The 19,141-nt window shown below is 49.7% G+C and overlaps 6 protein-coding genes across 6 annotated transcripts; 3 read left to right on the top strand and 3 right to left on the bottom strand.

The window, feature by feature from the left end:
- Positions 1–1,853: 1,853 nt before the first annotated feature.
- On the top strand, positions 1,854–2,884 carry PFICI_02059 (uncharacterized protein; the record flags this gene model as incomplete). The annotated part of the gene is made up of 5 exons (XM_007830640.1): positions 1,854–1,895; positions 1,944–2,106; positions 2,167–2,269; positions 2,329–2,645; positions 2,697–2,884. 5 exons carry the CDS (start codon positions 1,854–1,856, stop codon positions 2,882–2,884), a joined length of 813 nt encoding a protein of 270 aa, XP_007828831.1.
- A 633-nt stretch (positions 2,885–3,517) lies between these two features.
- On the bottom strand, positions 3,518–4,810 carry PFICI_02060 (uncharacterized protein; the record flags this gene model as incomplete). Its single annotated transcript, XM_007830641.1, has 1 exon — positions 3,518–4,810. One exon carries the CDS (start codon positions 4,808–4,810, stop codon positions 3,518–3,520), a length of 1,293 nt encoding a protein of 430 aa, XP_007828832.1.
- Positions 4,811–7,183: 2,373 nt separating this feature from the next.
- On the bottom strand, positions 7,184–7,541 carry PFICI_02061 (uncharacterized protein; the record flags this gene model as incomplete). The annotated part of the gene is made up of 2 exons (XM_007830642.1): positions 7,184–7,307; positions 7,381–7,541. 2 exons carry the CDS (start codon positions 7,539–7,541, stop codon positions 7,184–7,186), a joined length of 285 nt encoding a protein of 94 aa, XP_007828833.1.
- A 658-nt stretch (positions 7,542–8,199) lies between these two features.
- Positions 8,200–9,898, bottom strand: PFICI_02062 (Protein disulfide-isomerase; the record flags this gene model as incomplete). Its single annotated transcript, XM_007830643.1, has 4 exons — positions 8,200–9,355; positions 9,422–9,622; positions 9,692–9,707; positions 9,772–9,898. 4 exons carry the CDS (start codon positions 9,896–9,898, stop codon positions 8,200–8,202), a joined length of 1,500 nt encoding a protein of 499 aa, XP_007828834.1.
- Positions 9,899–12,593: 2,695 nt separating this feature from the next.
- PFICI_02063 (uncharacterized protein) lies at positions 12,594–13,940 on the top strand (the record flags this gene model as incomplete). Its single annotated transcript, XM_007830644.1, has 1 exon — positions 12,594–13,940. The coding sequence occupies one exon, from the start codon at positions 12,594–12,596 to the stop codon at positions 13,938–13,940; it is 1,347 nt and encodes a 448-aa protein (XP_007828835.1).
- Positions 13,941–14,655: 715 nt separating this feature from the next.
- PFICI_02064 (uncharacterized protein) lies at positions 14,656–17,941 on the top strand (the record flags this gene model as incomplete). The annotated part of the gene is made up of 2 exons (XM_007830645.1): positions 14,656–15,330; positions 15,395–17,941. 2 exons carry the CDS (start codon positions 14,656–14,658, stop codon positions 17,939–17,941), a joined length of 3,222 nt encoding a protein of 1,073 aa, XP_007828836.1.
- Between the last annotated feature and the right edge of the window lie 1,200 nt (positions 17,942–19,141).

Raw genomic sequence — 19,141 nt, forward strand, 5'->3', positions numbered from 1 at the left:
TGGTAAGGATCCCAATCAAGCAGCCTGCCCACATGCTGAGGGGAGACTGCGACCAACATCAGAGCAGCATCTATCCCAGTGCATACGTCGTTCATTCACTTTTCATTGGAACCTCGGGGGCGCGTGGATTGCCTGTTTGCTGGGTAGCGGCCAAGTTCTCTGGGGAGGATCAATCTGCAGTGAGTGAGGGGGCCGTCAGTGGGAGGGAGCATAGAGGCCCTGGGAAATTTGCACAACCGCCAAAGAAAGCCCAGATATAGTGGTACTTGCTCCACTGCGAGACTGCTGAATACTTGCCTGACTACAGAGTGATGCATATACAACCATTAGGCAAATATTTACTAGCCCAGGATTTGACCCAGCAGCCTGTCCTATCCTATAAAAGTCGGATATGGCGCCAATGTTGCCCAGCGCCCTTCATTTCGGGCTTCATGCTCCACTATAGACTACATACATATACCTTTCTCTACTCCCATAGATACATACAAATACTTAACCAACTAATCAATCACTTCACTCACCATAACCTCGTTCATCTCAACAGCCAAGACTATAGCTCACAGAATATGAAAATATGGAAGGGCACAATGGATTAGCCAATGGGCTGTCTAATGGGTTGCTAAATGGTGTATCAAATGGCATTGAAGGCCTACAGGATTATAGTGCGGATGGCAAACTGTGTTGGTTTCGAAGATAAGCACAATATCAAGTTTCGCTATCACTTGGGGATAGTATTGGAGGAATGGTTGATTCAATAGTCATTGTCAAAGGCAAGCAGCATCTATTGAAAAGTCTCTCAGGGTCTCAAACCTGGAGAATGCCGGAATTGGAAGAGCACTATCCGGCTGCTGCTGCAATTGTTGACTTGTTTGTGACCGCAATGTATCATTCATGGATCCGGCGGCGGACGGACCGGTCGGATAATCATGATCAAAGCCAAGATTCATTTGCACGGTCCAAATTTGTGTATCGCAAGGTACAAGAAGGGAGTAATACGAGTTTACTGCCGCTCTATACGGAAGTTTCGCGGCTCGGAGTTAAGCAACATTCATTCCACTTTGTTGATGTGTATCGATTTTTGGTCCACCGCCAGTTTGAAATGCAAGTAACATCCCAATAGGTGGGTATTCAAATGATGCAGCTGCCAGTGCCAAAAAGCCCCATGTTTATCGTTATGCTCACCTGCAGTGTTATGCGCACTACCATCTTATGCTTACTCACAACTAACTACCACTTTTCACATGTGCCATCGCTGGTAACCGTGAGATATTAACAACATATGTAAATGCTTCCTTTTCCTTGCAAGCTCTTGGACGCCGTGCGTATCAGAGTTCCGGCAACGAACGCCGGCAACAAACACCGTGGTGATGAGAATTAGAAAGGCGTTCGTAGATCGACTGAAGCTTTACAGTATTTGCGGAAGTTGTCCGTGTGGGTAGGAGCTTTAGAATACTACAGGCATAAATTAAAGGTACACCCTGAGAGACTATTCTACGAGATGCACATATTTCATTACGCCATGGGAGGTAGGGTGTTTTCAAGCAAAATCCTCAAGGCAAGCAACACGGAGACTCGGATGAATAGAGCGTTATTGAGCATCCGGCTTATAAATCACAAAGATCCCGCGCGAAACGCCGAGTCTAGCGAGCGAGGCCACAATCTCAGCCCGCGAGCTCAGGATGAGACATTGATTTATAAAGTAGGTACTGTCAGTTCCTATTTCCTATGGACATTTGACATCCCAACGCAGACTTTTATTGTTGCATTTGTTGCCGTTTTGAAGCTTATCGAGTATCCTGGGACATCTTTGCAGTTATTCAACTTTAGTAAACTAGATCCACAAGCCAATCAGTATGCCTTCATACGTTATCACGGGAGCCTCTAGGGGTTTAGGAGTAAGTTTAAGCAACCGCCAGCCCAAACTTTCTGACCGTCTGCACTAGTTTGAACATGTCCGTCAGCTCTCTGCTGATCCCAACAACTTGATCGTCGGCCTTGCGCGAGACAGAGATGCTACTATCAAGAAGGTCAAGGAGGAGCTAGGAGAAAAGCCGAATGTCTTTATCCTCCGTGGAGACTTGCACGATAGGGACAGTCTGAAGGCAAGTTCCATACGTATATACGTGCGTAGTATTTTCTACCTTCTAACACTCTTTAATTAGCAAGCCGCCGCCGACAGCTTTCCTATCCTCGACGGCAAGTTGGATTATCTCATCGCCAATGCCGGTGTTGCTTCCAAATTCGACTCATACACCAACCTCGGAGAGCAGTATGTTTACGCCAACCTATCTAAGTGGGCATAATAAAAGCTAACGTACCATTCAATAGAGGAGATGACCCTGATGGCCTCGAAAGGGAGTACCTGTCTCTCCACAAGACCAACGTCATTGGCAACATCAATCTTATCAATTCCTTCATGCCACAGGTTTTGGCCGGGAGAGAGAAGAAAGTTATTGCCATTTCCAGTGGTCTATCGGATTTCGATGCCGTGAGAAAGCTGGACCTCGATACTGCTCCTCTTTACGCCATTTCTAAAGCAGCACTGAACATGGTTGTGGCCAAATTTCAGAGCCAGTACAAGCCCGACGGTGTCCTGTTCTTGTCCATCTGTCCGGGCATGGTTGATGTGGGTCAGTACTCGAAAGGTATGCACCCCTCTTGTTTCTGACACGAAATAATCTCACCTTTGACTACAGCAACCCCAGTGCAGCTGCAGAGGATCCAGAAAATGGTTGGAAAGTTTCACGAGTTCTATCCTCACTTCCCCGGTCCAGCCACCCCCGCCCAAGCTATCCGAGATGTAATTTCAGTCTATCAAAAGGCAGATCTCGAGAACTACGCCGGCGACTTTGTGTCGCACCATGGGAATAAGGAGTGGCTCTGAGTGATAGGATGCCCACGTGACCAAGGACTAGCATGTCAACCACAGAACACCAATAATCATCACGAAAGGCAGACAAATCAGAGAATTTCTTGTATGAGGCTTTATTGACTTCTCAACGATGAAGCATCATCTCTATCTACCAAGTGTTCCATAGTCCTAGGACCATTGGAGACACCAAAACCACAAAACCACAAAACCGCAAAACCATTGTCTGTATAGGATCCATCCTTGTGTGGTCCTGAAAAACCCCAATCTTGCAACCTAATTGATCGATTCCTCCCTCGCGATCTCAAGAATGTCCATATCCATGTCCATTTTCCTGTATCCGTGTGTGTGTTGTCGTATCGAAAGGTGCCATTGCCATGAAAGAAACAAACGTCGAGTGTGACACCAGAAAAGTAGAAACGAGTGTACTTGGGTCGATCCCTTGAAACAAAAACCAGAAAGACAACGCAAAGTCGAGAAACATTTCGGGTATCATTGTGAGGTCACCAGCTGAAGAGAAGAATGCCTCGTGGAAACCAATCGCTGAGGGGTCGCATCGTCATCATCGTGAGTCGTGAAAGTCGTGTGTAGCTGAAAGATCACGGGAAAAGAAACGTCAACTACCAACAGGCAGTATCTTGTCCCTGTCTAGTAGTTGCGGGGGTAGCGGCTACTGTGAGGATTGTAGCTGGAGTTGCCTCCGCGGGGACCAAAGGCTCCAGTGTTGCCGGATCGGCAGGAGTCGTAGGAGAAGTCCTTGTCGGCGCGAGAGTGACCATAGGTATTGTTGCCATAACCGTTGCCACCAAGGCCACTGTAAGAACCACCGGCGGGACCCATGTGATGACCGCGCTGGTAGGGGCCATGGTGATTACCGCCATTGTAGCTCATGGAGGAGTTCTCGTTGGCGTAGCCGCCGCCATAGTTGGCACTGTAGGTGCCGTTGCCATACGAGACAATGGCGTTGTTGCTATTGCTGTAGTGAGGACCGCTGTACTGGTCCTCCAGGATGCTGTCGAATCGTTCAAAGCGACGGCGGCGGTGGGAACGGAATGCGCCTCCGTTCAGGTCGTCCTGGCGGAACGCAACGCCCTTGGGCAGACCAGGGCGACAGACCAGCTTGCGATCCATATGCATAACACCACCCAGACGCTGGATAGCAGCATCTGCTTCTCTGGCATCTCCGTAAGTGACGAAGACGTAGCCCTTGTTGGGCATCTCGGGCGGGCCATCCTGCTGCTGGTACTCTTCGTAGCCATAAGCTACGTTGGCATCGGCCAAGTAGCCGTGCTGATCGACAGGTGCCTCCAACGGGCCTTCGCTGTATGGCATGTAAATCTTTTCTACCGTATGGTAGACTCCGTACTGGCGGAGTAGGCGCTTGACCTGGAAGCGGTTGACGCTGTACTTGAGGTTGCCAATGTAGATTCGGCGGCCCTCAGAGATGGGATCGTCGCCAGCAGCAAGAGTAGACTGGTTGTGGCCAATGACGGAGCCACCGTTGTAGTTGTTGGCGTAGGAGCCAACAACAGTGTTGCCGCCAAAGTAAGTCTTGACGGGCATCATTCTGCCATCCATGGTGGTGGTGGCAGCAGCAGAATGATAGCCGTAGGCAGTGGCGTTGTGGCCGAAGACGACAAGGTTGCCGTCATCAGGGTGCTTAGCAGCGTCGGTAGACGACTTCTGCTCAATTGCAGTGTTGGTGGTGCCCTCAGCCTTGGTAGAGACACGATTCTCTTCATCAGCCTTGGTGGCCATTGCCTCCGGGAGAGAATCCGAGGGGGAGGGGTAGCTGACCGGAGCTTCCGAACCGGTACCCGGGGCCGGAGCCAGACGGGCAACGGGCTCGGAAACCGAACTCTTGGCCGGAGTAGCAGCGGCAACAGCAGAACTGTCGTCCTCTGGCATGAAGTCAGGGGCTGAAGCTCTCAAGTTTGACATCATGAAGAATTGAGAATTAGCTGGTGGTGTGGTGTGGTGGTTTGTTTGATGCGGGTGGACGAGAATGGGTTGAACAAGTCAGGAGGGACTTGAGAAGGTGAGTGGTGGAAATGGGTGTGAAGCTGAAAGGCACAAAAGTCGTGTGAATTAATGCACTCGAGTTGCGTGGGTGGATGGTGAAGTGGAAAAGGTGAAAGCTTTGTGGACTGGGAAAAGTCTGTGAATTGATAGAAAGCCTCAGGACTTGGGAGGGCCTGAAAAACTTCACCACCAGCACTAAGCGGGTCTGGCAGAAAAGTCCAGCTGGGCTGGGGGAAAAAGGCTGCAGAAGAATCTTGCGAGGGTGTGGGTTGCCAGGTAAACAATCCTGCCTGAAGACGACACAATCTGCCTGGGAAAATAGAGCTTGTTTGCCTTGAGCCTGGATATCGAGAGTCGTTTCAGATCAGGACAAGCAGAGTGAATCGTTGTCTGCCTAAGAACAATCTGAAGGAGATGGAGATGTCGTGAAGTATGTGATGCCTGTAACCAAAGCAGTCATGTACTTGCCCAGTCTGTGAGAGAGAATGAGGTTGAGAAAAGATGGTGGATTGGACGGAAATAAGTAAAATAAAGTTTTGAAGCCCTAGCTGAGTCAAACAGGCATGGCCAGACAGGTTGTTGGTATCTGTAACTGTTGACGACGAGTCCAAAATATGGGATCTTGTCGACGACAAGTTCGAAACGTGGGCTAACATTCCTGTGAACACAAAGCTGGAAGTGTTTCAGAATTGGCCAGTTTAAAATGGGGTTAACAAATGCTCACACCCTGATGGATTGTTCATCTGGAACTATCAACAGAGATGAGACCCTCGGGCAGTCCAGACTGACGAATACTTCCATGTCCTTGAGGCTGCTCAAGAAGAGAAGACGGAGGTGAAAGTGTGAGGCGTGCGAATGGCGAACGGTCTTGAGATTTTGGGCAGAATGCCCATCGTCGAGACGGCTTACCAGAACTGCCAGTCAGATGTACCCATTTTCGCCGACATTGGTAGCTTTGCCCACACCAGAATATCTAGGCAGCCAGCCTTGTGGGAAAGCCTTTGCATTTCCTGCTGTGACCCGCTGCCATAATGACTGTTGACCAAGGCCTCTGGGTCCGTGGTTCATCAAGATTTTATCGTCGAGCCTCTGAGCTCAAACAACCTTGACAAGTATAGCAGTTTCGGGCTTCACCGTATGCTGCTCCGTAGAGCCGTATAGAGCTGGGTGTATTTGAATTCCACACGTCGAATGCACAGACTCTGAGCTTCTTTCAGGGTAATCTGTAGAACCACCTGATGTGGACATCCTGAGCCAGGCTTTGTCGAATCTTTTCTCACCATCAACACTGACGATGCAACTTTGCAAGTAAGTCCGGTGGTAGGTCGCCTCACGCAGCCCCTCTGCCAACACGTCTTGTCGGCGTGGCGACCTTTTGAGCATCCGTGCTTCTATGGCTCAAAACTTGGTACATGGCTCGGGTGGCCTGGGTAGCATTTGTTCGGAAAGAGAATATTTCTCAATCTGGCAAAGAAACAACATCGAGCATGGACCCATGGGACATTCGTCTCATGGGAGCGTCCCCGAAAGAGACCTGTTGGTTTTCCCATGTTCTCATGACGCAATTCAAACCAAAATCTGGCCAGCTTCGTTCTCAGGGCGATTGCTCGTGGCATGTGTGGAAAGACCGGGACAAACATACCGGCCAGGATTGCCATGGGATGTCATCCTGTAGACTTCAGTACTCTTGTCCGCACACAATATTTAAATATAATTTCCAAGATTGAAAGCAGTCGCGGAAATATGCCATTGTACAGACTCGTGAAACGCGCGCTGTTTGTTGTACAGTTGTATCTCATCCTCCTCCAAGCAGCCATGTTTGTCCGCCCGATTTGGAGATCTCCTCATGGAAATGCATGTTGCCCTCGTGGCGTTCCTTCCTTGTTGTGACCCAAATATCAGCCCGAGACTCCTCGCTTATTTTCTTTTCCGTTCCGCAGCATCCATTTTTTCCTCCAACGCCTGAACGTACTTGCTCAATCGCTGGCAGCTAGCCTGGAGGGCCTGTGTGGGCACAAAGAGAAACTGGTTAGCAAGTTGGTCCAAGACAAGAATCAGTATGAGCAGATTTGCAGTGTAGTGGCAAGAATCGACTTGGGGGGACTTGGTTGCGCGGAATCAACGAGGACGGAAAAGACCTCTCGGGAGGGAGCGGAAGAATCGATGCTTTCTCGGGCATGGGAGAGCTCGGGAATCTTCACAACGTTCAAAAGTGCCACAAGATCCCGTAAAAATCATTGCAATTGATCCATTCCCGTGGACACGAGAGGCAGGAAACAGTTGTGGTAGGTATCAGATGCAAAAGCGTACATAGATATCCTCGGTCAGAAGCTCGTTCGATGCTTTGTACTCTTGCAGAACGTAGCCGTAGACGCCAGCGCCGGCAAGGGTGCTACCGAGCAGGAAGCCGAAGAGACTGTTGAGAAGAGGTTCAATTAGTATATACCGGACATGCAATTGGCCTCAAGGAAGAATGTCAAGAGTCGTACCCTCCGCGGAAAGCGCCGACGGGCTTGCGAGCGGGCAGCGCGACGGTCGCATCGGCAAGCTTGGAGGTGGTCGAGCTGAAGGTGCGCGTGGCAGTGGTCCGCATGGGGTTGGAGGCTGCAAGGAGGCCACGGGCCCCAGATGAGATCAGACGTGAAGACATCTCGAATCGTTGTCGTTAAAGGGGCAGCGTGCGGTCGATTCGTGGTGGTGTTGTTGGGTTGGTTCGCTGGAAACGATGTCGGTCGGTTGGTCGGCTGGTGGCGGAGACTCTCAAACTGGTGTTGAGGTTCAATTGGACGTGTCCTAACTGCAGGGGTCGAGCTCCGGCAAATGCTCCAGTGACGAGGACCCGATTTTAGTCGCGTGGATGCAAAGACCTCGGAACTGTGATGCAATGCAATAACAAAATGCACCAACCCCAGACTTTATTCTACAATAATGCATTGTCAATTTCACAGGCGACGGTTATGGGAAATCAGTATAGTACGAACTACTCGATGTGGCAATTTGAAGCCTTAAATATTGTCCATACATCATGCCATTCTTCAGTTGCATGTATCGCTACTCCACACACAGCGGATATGTTTATAGCCGGTCTCGTTGTACGTCTTATACGAGAGCAACCACTTTCAATTTGCAGTCAATCATGTTTGAACGAGGAAGAAATTCATTATACCTAATGCTAAACTACCAACGAGCCTGCATTTTATTTTTCACCGTGTCCCAGAGCGGCCTTCCGCTCTAAGCTCCGCTGATCCGAGCAGAGCATGTAGATGATAACGTTACAATCAAAAGGGTATTAGTCTCGCGCCATTCGTTTACAACTCGTCGTGGGTAGTCTCCTTGGCAGCCTCGCTGCTGGTGCTCTCGGAGGCAGCAGGGGCAACGGGAGTCTCCTCAACGGCCTTCTCCTCAACCTCGGCCTTGTACTTGCCGTTCTCCTTGACGAACTTGATCAGGTCCTCAACGGTACGGGAGCCGCTGTAGGTAACGGGCTCGGTCTTAGCACCAGCGGGGTAGAGCTTGATGGTAGGGAAGCCCTGGATCTCATCAGGGACGTCGTTGGTAGTGGCATCAACCTTGGCAATGACAACCTTGTCCTTGAATTCGCTCTTGGCGTAGAGGGAGGCAAGATCATCGTACTTGGGAGCAAGAGCCTTGCAGTGACCGCACCAGGGGGCGTAGAATTCAATCAGGACATCCTTCTCGTCGTCAAGAACAATGTCGTTGTAGGACTTGGCAACGACGACGGTGACGGGGCCCTCCTGAGTCTCGGGGATGGGCTCAGACTTGATGCTGGGCTCAACCTTGCCAGCGGCAAAGTCATCGACAAACGACTTGACAGAGGCGAGCTCGATCTTCTTCTCAATGTCGAAGGGGAACTTCTGGTTCTTGACGGTCTCCTGGATGGCAAACGAAGGGAACTTGTCGGTAGGCAGGTTCAGGTTGCCAGCGTGTGCACCAAACTGCTTGGCATCAATAGTGGCAAAGTTGATCTTGCCGCGGTACTCCTCAGCGAGAGGCTTGAGGGTCTCGGCGAGCTCCTTGCGCTCCTCGGGAGTCTCGGCAAAGATGTAGGCCAGGGGAATACCAGCAGACATGTATCCAGAGTAGGTCTCAGGACCGACCTCGCCAACCAGGGGAGTGCTGGCCGTCTTGGCAAACTTCTCAATGGCCTCAGCGTCGAACTTCTCGGTGAAGGTCGACTTGCCCTCGTCAAAGGTCTTGTAGAGAACGATGGCAGGGGCCTTGACGCCCTCAGCCTCGGCGAGCTCAGCATCACTGCTGGAGCCGAAGGGGTATGAGTCGCGGAGCTTCTCTGCGGTCTTGGTGAAGACCTCGCTAGATTCCTTGTCGGCAGCATCTAGGTATGCGACGAGGACGACCTTGTCGGTGCTCTTGAAGTCGTCGAGAGACTCCTTGGTTACCTCGGAAACGGCGGGGAGCGACTGCTTGATCATGTAGGATGTGATACTGTGATTCATTTGTTAGATTCCAACTGGCAAAAGAGGCTGTCACGGTTTGGGTTGGTTCACTTACGCATTAGCCTTGCGCTGACCGGAGTAGGGAGAGATGTTCTCCTTTCCGCGGAAGACCTTGAGGGTAGGGTATCCTTCAACGCCATATGTTTGGCAGAGCTCGGACTCCTCTGTGCAATCAACCTTGACAAGCTGAATGTTTTTCTCCTTCAGCGTTGTGGCAGCCTCCTCGTACTCAGGCGCAAGAGCCTTGCAGTGGCCGCTGTGATTTTGTGATTAGTATCTCATCGGTCGGTACATAAGGGGTTAGTTTGGTCGATGGAAGGCTTACCACCATGGTGCGAAGACTGTAGTATGGGCGTTAGCAGACGATTTCTTACTGAAATGGTTTCCATGGTTGTGCAAACTTACACTCTGCTAGGACAAGATCGTTCGATGCAATGAACTCATCAAAAGTGTCTGTCTTGAGTTGTGTGACGTCCGAAGCCGAGACGGCAGCGGCGGCAGCCAGCAGGCTGAAGGCGACCTTTCTGTACATAGCGGAAAATCTATCGTGATGCCGATTAGTTCTTGCATCTTTGAAGTGAGAAGACCAAATCGAGTAAGGTATTTCGAATTGAAAGAAGCCCCAATGTTGCTACTGAATTAGCAAGGCAAGAGGCGGCGAAAGGCCAGATATCGACAAGTGCGCCGAAAGGGCTTCTAAACGGTTGCAGATATTCGTGTAAAAGAATCCAGGTCATGTTACGTACCTCTAGCTGTCAAGTCAACCAACTTAAGGAAGAAAGAAGGTTTGATGAAGTGAATGGTGAAATGGAAGAAGTCGCTTTGAGAATCAAAGAATAGAAGGAGTCGTCCTTTTTATTCACCTGGAATTGTTCCGGGGGTGCGCTGAGTAGAATGGAGCTTGGGTGAATGTAGGGATGGGTACTCTTTTTTGGAGATGGCGATCTGTCCAGTCCAGTCCACTTTGGCTGTGGCTTCTTTGGCTGCACAGGTGGCCTTGGTTTTCTTGGGGACGCCCTTTCAACGCTTCATTGGGATTGATCTATTTATTCTTTATTTTAGCATGTACCCCTTGCTTAAAAATGCAACCACTAAAATCCGGTTGAAGGTACGATAATACAGGGTCTACTGCTGCTCCATTAGTCAAGAGGTACAGCTGAACTTTCTGAATGGAGCTCGAAAGCTGTGGCGCCGTGACCCAGAATTGCATTTCTAATCCGCTGACGGGCTGCCAGCTCGCAGTCTTGAGTGGCCCTTCCCCCCACTGCCCCTGGGCTTCTGCGGTTGACATACGGCCAAACAGCCTTTTGGGAGGCGTCGAACTTGACACCTGTCTTTTCCCAGGCGTAGAGTTTGGAGAAGAGTGAGCCGCTAAAAGAACCAACGCCAGGGGGTATTTAGCCCGATTGGGGCGTTTTCCAGGGTCCTTCGACGGCGTCAAGAGTGTCGCCTCTCAAAGTCCAGCAGGGTCCGCTTCCTGCATCCTGCATACCCCACTACGACAGTGCGGAGACTCGGAGAACTTCCCTGACTGCTGGTAAGGCGCAACAATAGATTACCTAGGTAGATTCGCTTTTTGATACGTACAATGGTCATAACGAGCATGCTTTCTATTCTCTTCAAGCTAGATAATTTACATCTTGAAAATAACTACCTCATCACAGTGCTGGGAATGTAAGCTTACATGTGCGTTACGTATCCAGCTGGAAGGGACTTCCTTGCAGACCAGAGGCTTTCAAGCCCTGCTGTACTGTCGATTCATGCTCAACTGACCTGAAGCATGATTGGTGCTTTTTTTATACCATCGAACACTTTCCGTGGACTACACGTTATATGATGATACTTAATCTACCTCATGCCCATGTTTACTTCCCAATTGAGACACTCCGAGTGGCTTTTAGTCCAAGACATTTTGCTGCACTACCTCTATGGCCTTTTTCTCCCCGGTCATTTCCAATCATACAGGACTGACTATCAACTTGTATATAATGTCAATCCGTCATGCAAGCAGACTGGCAAGTGAAAAGCTCATGGACGAAATCAAGACAACAAGTAATACGCGATTCCATACCGCACAATCCGATCTCTTGTATCTACCTATCAGGCTGAGATTACATGATTTCTAATCCACGAACTGGCCCCTTAGCATCGACTGACGGAAGGACACTGCCCACTATCGTACCTTCTTTTGGCCGGTTGAATACGGATTCGGTCCCGTTGTAACGCTAGCGCTGATCCCCCCATGGGTCGTCGACTTCAGGACACTTCTCCAGAAACCAGCCTTGGCGATGTCCTCGATTTAATTTACGTGTAGGTACTATTTCCGCAACAACCCGTATCAGCCTCGTGTCCTTTCTCGTTGCCAATATATGAGCAAATGCATCACGTGCTTTCTGTGTACTACACTACTAGGTAACTATTTCAGTACACCATTGTTACAATGTGATTCAATTGATTGCAGAGATCAAAGATATCTCAAAATTAGCCATATCGGAAGTAGACCAAACGCCTAATATAGAATCTAGAAATACTGATCAAGAATGTCGTTTCGAGGGTCATGTACGAAGTATGGTTTCGAGCAACACACGCATAGAGACGCGATCACCTGTTGCTGAGGAATTGCACGCATGCACTTACGCATGCATAGGTACCTATTATAACCACAACTCACATCACCTGGAAGCTTGACGCATAGTTGTATTGGTATAAAGACAAACACGCATGTCAATTTTCTCAAGATCAAATTGCGGCAGAAAGAGAGTCTCTTCTTGATTTGACCGGGGCAAACGACGGCCGATTGACCTTCCTATCGCGGACAAGTCAGAGAGGGGCAACATGGGCACTCAGCATTACGGCATTGTCAGTAATAAACATCAACAACACTGGTAGCATCAAGCCTGACATGATTTTGTACTATCGAGAACTCTTGGATATCTTGTGAAGTCCGAAAGCTAAAGTGTGGGGATTCGCGTCATATTATTGTTCCTGGTGGCCCGTTATTGATTCGTCGTCAAAATGACGAGACGAGACCTCGAACATCAAGACCCGCGTGAGTCGACTTCGACCTAGGCATAAGCCTGATGTTCATGAGTTACTTATAAACGATAGCAGTCTACTTTCGGAGTTCTTCGGCTACGCCAGCAACAGCTCCTCCCCCAAACGCTCCGTCACAGAAATTCTTCTCGACGGCGTTTGGAATCGCACTGAGACCGAGATCCAGCAATGATATGGAAGCAGACGGCGGCAATGACGAGATACTGGTGACCAAAAAGAAGTACTACACAATCATCAAAACAGATTTGCTCATTCCTGGCGACGGCGATCCTATAGAAAAGGCAGCTCTCGTGATTGAGAGGAAGATTATCGTCTGGGTTGGGTTCGAGGCTGAGCTTCCAAGGCTGTATCAAGACGCTCCCCATCGAACTTTCAAGATGCATTACACTATGCCAGGTCTTTGGGAGGTTCACTCGCATTTCGGTGGTGAAAGCCCAGACGATACTGAGTCTGGCTATATAGCCTTTATTGCAACGCACCCTGCATCAGCAGGTGCTCGTCTGGCAAAGGGTTGTTGGGAAGCGCTACAACGCGGCTACACATCTCTCCGTGACGTTGCCGGCCTGGGTTGCGAAGTGGCCAAGGCCGTAGATGATGGCTCTATCGTCGGGCCGAACATCTACAGTTGTGGTGCTGGCCTCAGCCAGCTGGCTGGCCATGGTGATATACATGATTTGCCCGCTGGAGACATAATAAACAACATTGGTATCAAGAATGTCCAGGCCGGCCACTGGGGAAGCGGATCATCCTTGGTCATTGATGGGGTTGATGAGTGTAGACGAGGGGTGCGTCTGCAGATTCGTCGTGGTGCGAAATGCATCAAAGTTATGGCCTCGGGTGGAGTTGGATCTCGCGACGATAATCCGCTATATGCTCAGTTCAGCAAAGAAGAGCTCGATACCATTGTGGCAGAGGCCAACAGGCAAGGGCGCTCTGTTGCTGCGCACGTCCATGGCAAGCCTGGTATCTTGGCCGCAGTCAGGGCGGGCGTTACCACTGTAGAGCACGTTTCATTTGCTGACCAGGAGTGTATCGATCTCATCAAGGAGCGGGGTACCATCTATGTAGCAACGCGTTTTGTAGTCGATTCCCTCATCAAGACGGGAGGTAAGGGTATACCCAAGTCGACCTGGGAGAAGGCCAAGCTCTGCGCGACCAACCACGAGGCTGCGTACAAGCTGGCTATTGATAATGGCGTCACGTTTGCTCTTGGTACGGACACGCCACCAGGTTTCAACTGCGCAGTCGAGCTGGAGTACGCCGTGAAGGCGGGAATGACAAACTTGGAGGCTATCAAGGCTGCAACCGCCAACGGTCCTCTGACAGTGGGCGCCCAAGCACCAAAGACGGGTCAACTGAAAGAAGGTTACGAGGCTGATATTTTGGGGCTTACTCAAAATCCCGTAACAGATGTCAAGGTGTTGCAAAACAAAGACAACATCCAATACGTGTTCAAAGGAGGGAAGCTCTTTAAAGGACCTTGTGTAGGTCCATGGGGCGAGGATTATGTTTTGGAGTAAAGCATCTGGAATAAATATGCCAGCTCCGAATGGTTATCCAGGGGCAAGGAGATGTAAACATGCCCCGGAAGTGATTTCAAACTCTCAGGATATGCAACCAACATTATCAGTAAACAAACAGAGCTGAATCTATCTGACGCAACTTTATTGGAAGATGATGTACTGGAAGTTTTAATTTCGTCAATACTACAATGTACATACCTACATTGCGTACAATAATGTAAGAACTCAACGCTGGTCTGCTCAAAACAGCGCTTGAGAACCTTCCAATCCAACAAAGCAAACCATGATCGTGACTTCCTTCGAGGTGGTAGAGGCTTACCGAATGTGCACCCGGACATTCGAAATAACCGCAATGAGCCCCTCTCAGCTCTTTCCTCCATGCCATCATCACATGCAGCACCTTCTCTCTATCCAACAACAACGCTACCCATGATCCTCGCGTTTGCAATAATCTGACCCCAGCAGCGCGGCTCGCGTCATCGATCCATTCCGACACCCTTCAAAGGCCTTCTCTTTTACGATTCTCTCAAGTCTTACGGCGCTTGGCTGGTGACCTTTTTGGATGCCTGTATCAAATCCGACAAGACTTTGGTCTGTCTGCTTTGTTACCCAATCCTCCTCCATCATTATTTCCATCAATTAATGATCCAGACTGCACCGCTCTGAGCACTCCTTTCCGTAAAATACGTAGGCGGCGCCCTACTCTTCCATCATGGAGAACGAGCCATGCCGCATTCCCCGGCGCTCTCAGAGCCATGGCACCCTGCGGACCAACTATTCACGCCACGCTCGCCCAGCACATAAGCCATTAGGCAGAGTCAACGAGAATTCTGCTCTGTTATCTTCTTCGGCTGCCTTGGGGGGCATGTTGAAGACCACGACCGAAACTGGTGACATTGGTCTATACAGCATCAACTCAGTACCCAGTACAGCTTTCGGCTTGGCTTCTGCATCCAGAGGTTCTGCAATGAGAAGATACCCACCGCCTCCTCATCGTCGCCCCCCTCGCTCATCAATCGATGGATCCAGTCGTCCTGAAAGCTACAAGAGAATTCACCCGTCAAATCGAGATACCACGTCTGAAATCATCTCCATGTATGGTTCCAACAGCCAAAGTTCAGTCACAAGCACCCGGGCCACATCGTCGGATGAGCATGGGCAGCGATCGCAATCCATGACCACTGTCGGATCTAGACATTTATCGCACAACAAGTCCAACGCTACTTTGCAAAGTCAAGCAAGCTCGGGGCCTCTGCAGCGACCTCGATCTCCTTTTCCATATCCTACTAGGTTGCGACGACCAGGAGCTCGTCCAGTCTCGCCTGCTGTAACAGAGGCTGGAATCGTGGACTATAGTCGCATGGTGGAAATTGACAGGATTTCTCTGGTATGTAGCTTTTTCTTTTTCTTAATTCGATTTCGAGGTGTAGCTGAGCTAAACCCAACTTCAGAGAACAGGATATGGCCCTCTCAAATCGACGTACCCTCATGCTCACCATAGACCGCCTTTAGGAGTTCGCCCTGAGGCAAATCTGTCTACACCTTCTCTGCACAGCCATAGGCCGCCTCCTATGCGCCGGCCTCCAGGGACCCCATCTCTACGGACTATATCTGCAGCTTCAGTTGCATCGTGGGCTGCAAGCAATTCAAATTTCCCAAGCAGAGTTGACAGTTACTCATCGAGAACCTCAAGTCTGACCTCTGTGGTCAACATGTATTATCGCATGCCCCCTGCGCTCAAGGCCGCACATTTGGGTAGCCTAGCTCCGCCTCCACGGTACTACGACTATACTGAAGAATTCGAAACCAAACAAATACCAGCGGAGCCACCGATCGAGCGTGTAGCCTCTGTTACGACCAGGGCACCAACTGCCGTTCAGTGCCCACTCCCGTTGGTCTTGAGAGAGGGATCTGAGGAAGAACTTGCCAACATCTTTGGAAGCCAAATTGATTCAGCATTTGGCGAGGATGATAGCCAACCGGACGAATCTCAGGCCGAAACGGAGCCCCATCTGTTGAGTGATGTGCAATTCGAAGACCTCGTTGCAAATGATCAAACTGCTCCACAGGCTCAACCTACTCCGGACACAAGCGGACAGAACGAGGGGCTCATTTGCAGGCCCGCACTTGGCCCTGAGAAAATGAGCAGAGGCAGCGACATTGATCTGCTGCCATCTCAGATTGGCAGGTCATCTGTAGACACTTTTCGGCCTAGTCTAGACATAGAGTCCAAGGGAGCCCAGATCTTCGATTATCCAAAGTTGCGCCAAAGTGTGTCTCAACAGACTAATACACCGTCGCCGGCCCGGCAAGTCCAAGTCCATGGCGGCAAAACCCCAACAATCAAGAGTGAACAGGGTGTCATATTCAGGGATTATCCGGATGAAGGTTTAGCGACGCATGATGAGTGCAGACAAGATTGTATTGACGCCACACAGGAAGTTGAGGATGCCCATATGGATCCTCTACGAGGTCCGAGTAGATGGCTTTCGAGATCCGACGCGGCTCTGGAGCATCCCAATCCGACTTGTGATGAAAGGGAACACTTTCAAGATCCTCGGCGCTGCTTTGCAATAACAGATCCCGCAAATTTGGATTGTCCCTCAGCCACGAAGATTATCATGCCAAAAGGTTCTTCGGAGAGAAGCGAAAGCTCTTCGACTCCATCGAAAGATCCGACACTCTTCAACAGAATCCTTTCAGCTTCCCCGTCAGAGCATGCCATTATCATCGAGTCTCAACCAAGATCAGAGAGTGCCCAGGATATGCCACTGGAGAGTAGATCTAACAACAGGCGACAACGGGTAAATCTGAGGCTTGAACTCAATATGGACTTCCCATCACAGGAGGACCTAACTACTCCACAGCTTACACCATCGTGTTCCTTGACACCCTTGACTGCCCCCAAGCCCATATCGCCAGTACGAGAGCTGAGATTGAAGAACAGTATCCCACACTTGATGAAGGCGCTACCACCACTTCCTGGCGACCATGGGTATGTGTCACCGTCCCCCTCAACAGTTTTGGATGATGAGGATGAGTACACCCAGATCTTGACGCCTTATGTAAGCTTGGACGATCGCAACGCTGTCCGGAAACCAAGACTATCATTCAGTCTACGTAAGCCTTTGCCAGACATTCAGAAGAAGCTTCCAAGGATCCGTTTGAAGTCAAAAGGGCCCGGTTCGGTACACATGCATACAAACAGAGAGTCGAGACCCTGGAACTCCGATAGCAACTATCCTTGGTGTAATGACAGTCCTGTTATTGAGCTGGGTGGAACTCCCATAGGAGAGTGCCATCATACGTCGCTTGGACGGCGACTCAAATTGAAAGTTCCCCAGGACTCACCAGCTAGTACTGTACGCCGCCATCCCGAGGCGCACCGTTCAGAGCCTATTGAATGGATACCCTATGAGCAGCCACAAGATCTATTCAGCTTCTCGAATGCGATCGGGTCGGCCTTTCGCCAAGCCGGACGAAAGATTTCCCAAGGATCAACCCAGACTTCAATATTGAAGAAGAATCGGAACGTGTCATCGCCATTAGTCCAGGACAGAAGTGATCAAAAGTCAGCCGTGACGTCTTCCGGGAACACGTCGACCCTGAAGCGAAGGAAGGAAAGGACTAATCTTGCCAGAAGACCCATTGTGGATCGAGGTTTGTCCACAGAGCAGCATCGGGGACTCCGGAAACGCGTCTCTAATCTGAAGTGGCTTTTGACTCGTGATGTAGATGTGAAGACATACCATCAAGCAACCGAAGAAACGAAGCTTTTGCATTCGGAGAGACAGGACGACCTAAACAGAACGACTGGGCTGAACACTCTCAAGGTATCAGGCGACAATGTCAGATCTAGTCAGCCTCGCATCAACTTTGGCGACGAGAAGCCACGATTCAGAAGACGTGTCAAGGCCAAAATTTCAAAATGGATGCGAGGAACCAGAGTTGCCTTGGTCCAAGTTCGCAGGAGTACTCGTATGGAACCAGCCCTATAAATTAGAATGCTAGTTGCTGCTTCCATCTCTCGATAGCCAGCATCCTTGGTACAACTTTGTGCTGCGCTTTCTGACTTTGCGTCAGCAAGTTTGTAACAGGGTTTTGTGTGTTTAGCTCGCAGCAAAATTTTGGAAGGAGGATTTTTTTTTTGGGCACTGAAAAGCTTCGCTATCTCGTTCGTGCGGTTCTTCGCAGCTAGTACAGAAGTTCTCACCTTCCATTAATATTGACGTCCACTTGGTATAAGCCAGGAGACTATGTTTCCACACCCTAAGGGACAGTGGCTGTCGTTTGTTGTCGGGGAATAGGGGCGTGGCGGAAACTGTAGTTGCTTATATGTACTGCTTATGACTCAAATATGACTTGTGGTCTTAATTCGTTCGTTTTCCCACCTAATGTATGCTACCGTGATGTTAATTGAGCCATTAGATATTCCACCTCGCCGGATGTTGCTTGAGTACCACCTAAAGTCTTGATATTATAAGGTACGGTTCTCGGGATTTCGAGCACTTCTCCTAACATGTTACTAATAAGGTAACATAGCCTGCCCAGAATGAGTCAATATAATCATCTGCTAGTAGAGAATGCATCACAGACAGGCACAGAGACTGGATTTGTCGACAACTTCCCTTAGTTGCCGCCGAACTTTTCTCTCCGGAGTCATAGGCTCACCATTATTTTGACCCATGGGTTATTCATTGTTTTTTTTTTCTTATCAATATGCCTCCACATATAATTTCCGTCTTAGGTTATATATATGAAACTACAAAAAGACGAAAATTAAAGAAAGGTATAGACTTCGTCGGAGTAATATCACATAGCCCTTCCTCCTGTATGCGAGATGGGATGGTGTATATTGTCCCTTCTCAGCCTGATGGGGATGGAGTCCCTCAAAACCTGCCCTAACACTACCCCCTAGGCGCTCCTGTACCTAGCAGCCTTGAGTCTTGCTGCCTTGAGTCTTGCTGCAAACATTATTTATAGAAGCCCCTTCTCTGCTATTCTTCTTCCAAACCTAAGTAGGTAGTACGGGCTTCCTGGCAAAGACCTCTTCACTCTTCAACGCTCCAGTGTTCGACACACCGGATAGCACCAACCTATCGAGGTGGACGGGTGCATTTGAATTTCAGTACCACTTAATTTCCCACCTGGAACACCGCAAATGTCACTCCTCTATCGTCCGTAGGCTATTATAACCT

Source organism: Pestalotiopsis fici (genome assembly GCF_000516985.1).
Source record: "Pestalotiopsis fici W106-1 unplaced genomic scaffold PFICI_Scf_1, whole genome shotgun sequence".
Lineage (NCBI taxonomy): Eukaryota > Fungi > Ascomycota > Sordariomycetes > Amphisphaeriales > Sporocadaceae > Pestalotiopsis > Pestalotiopsis fici.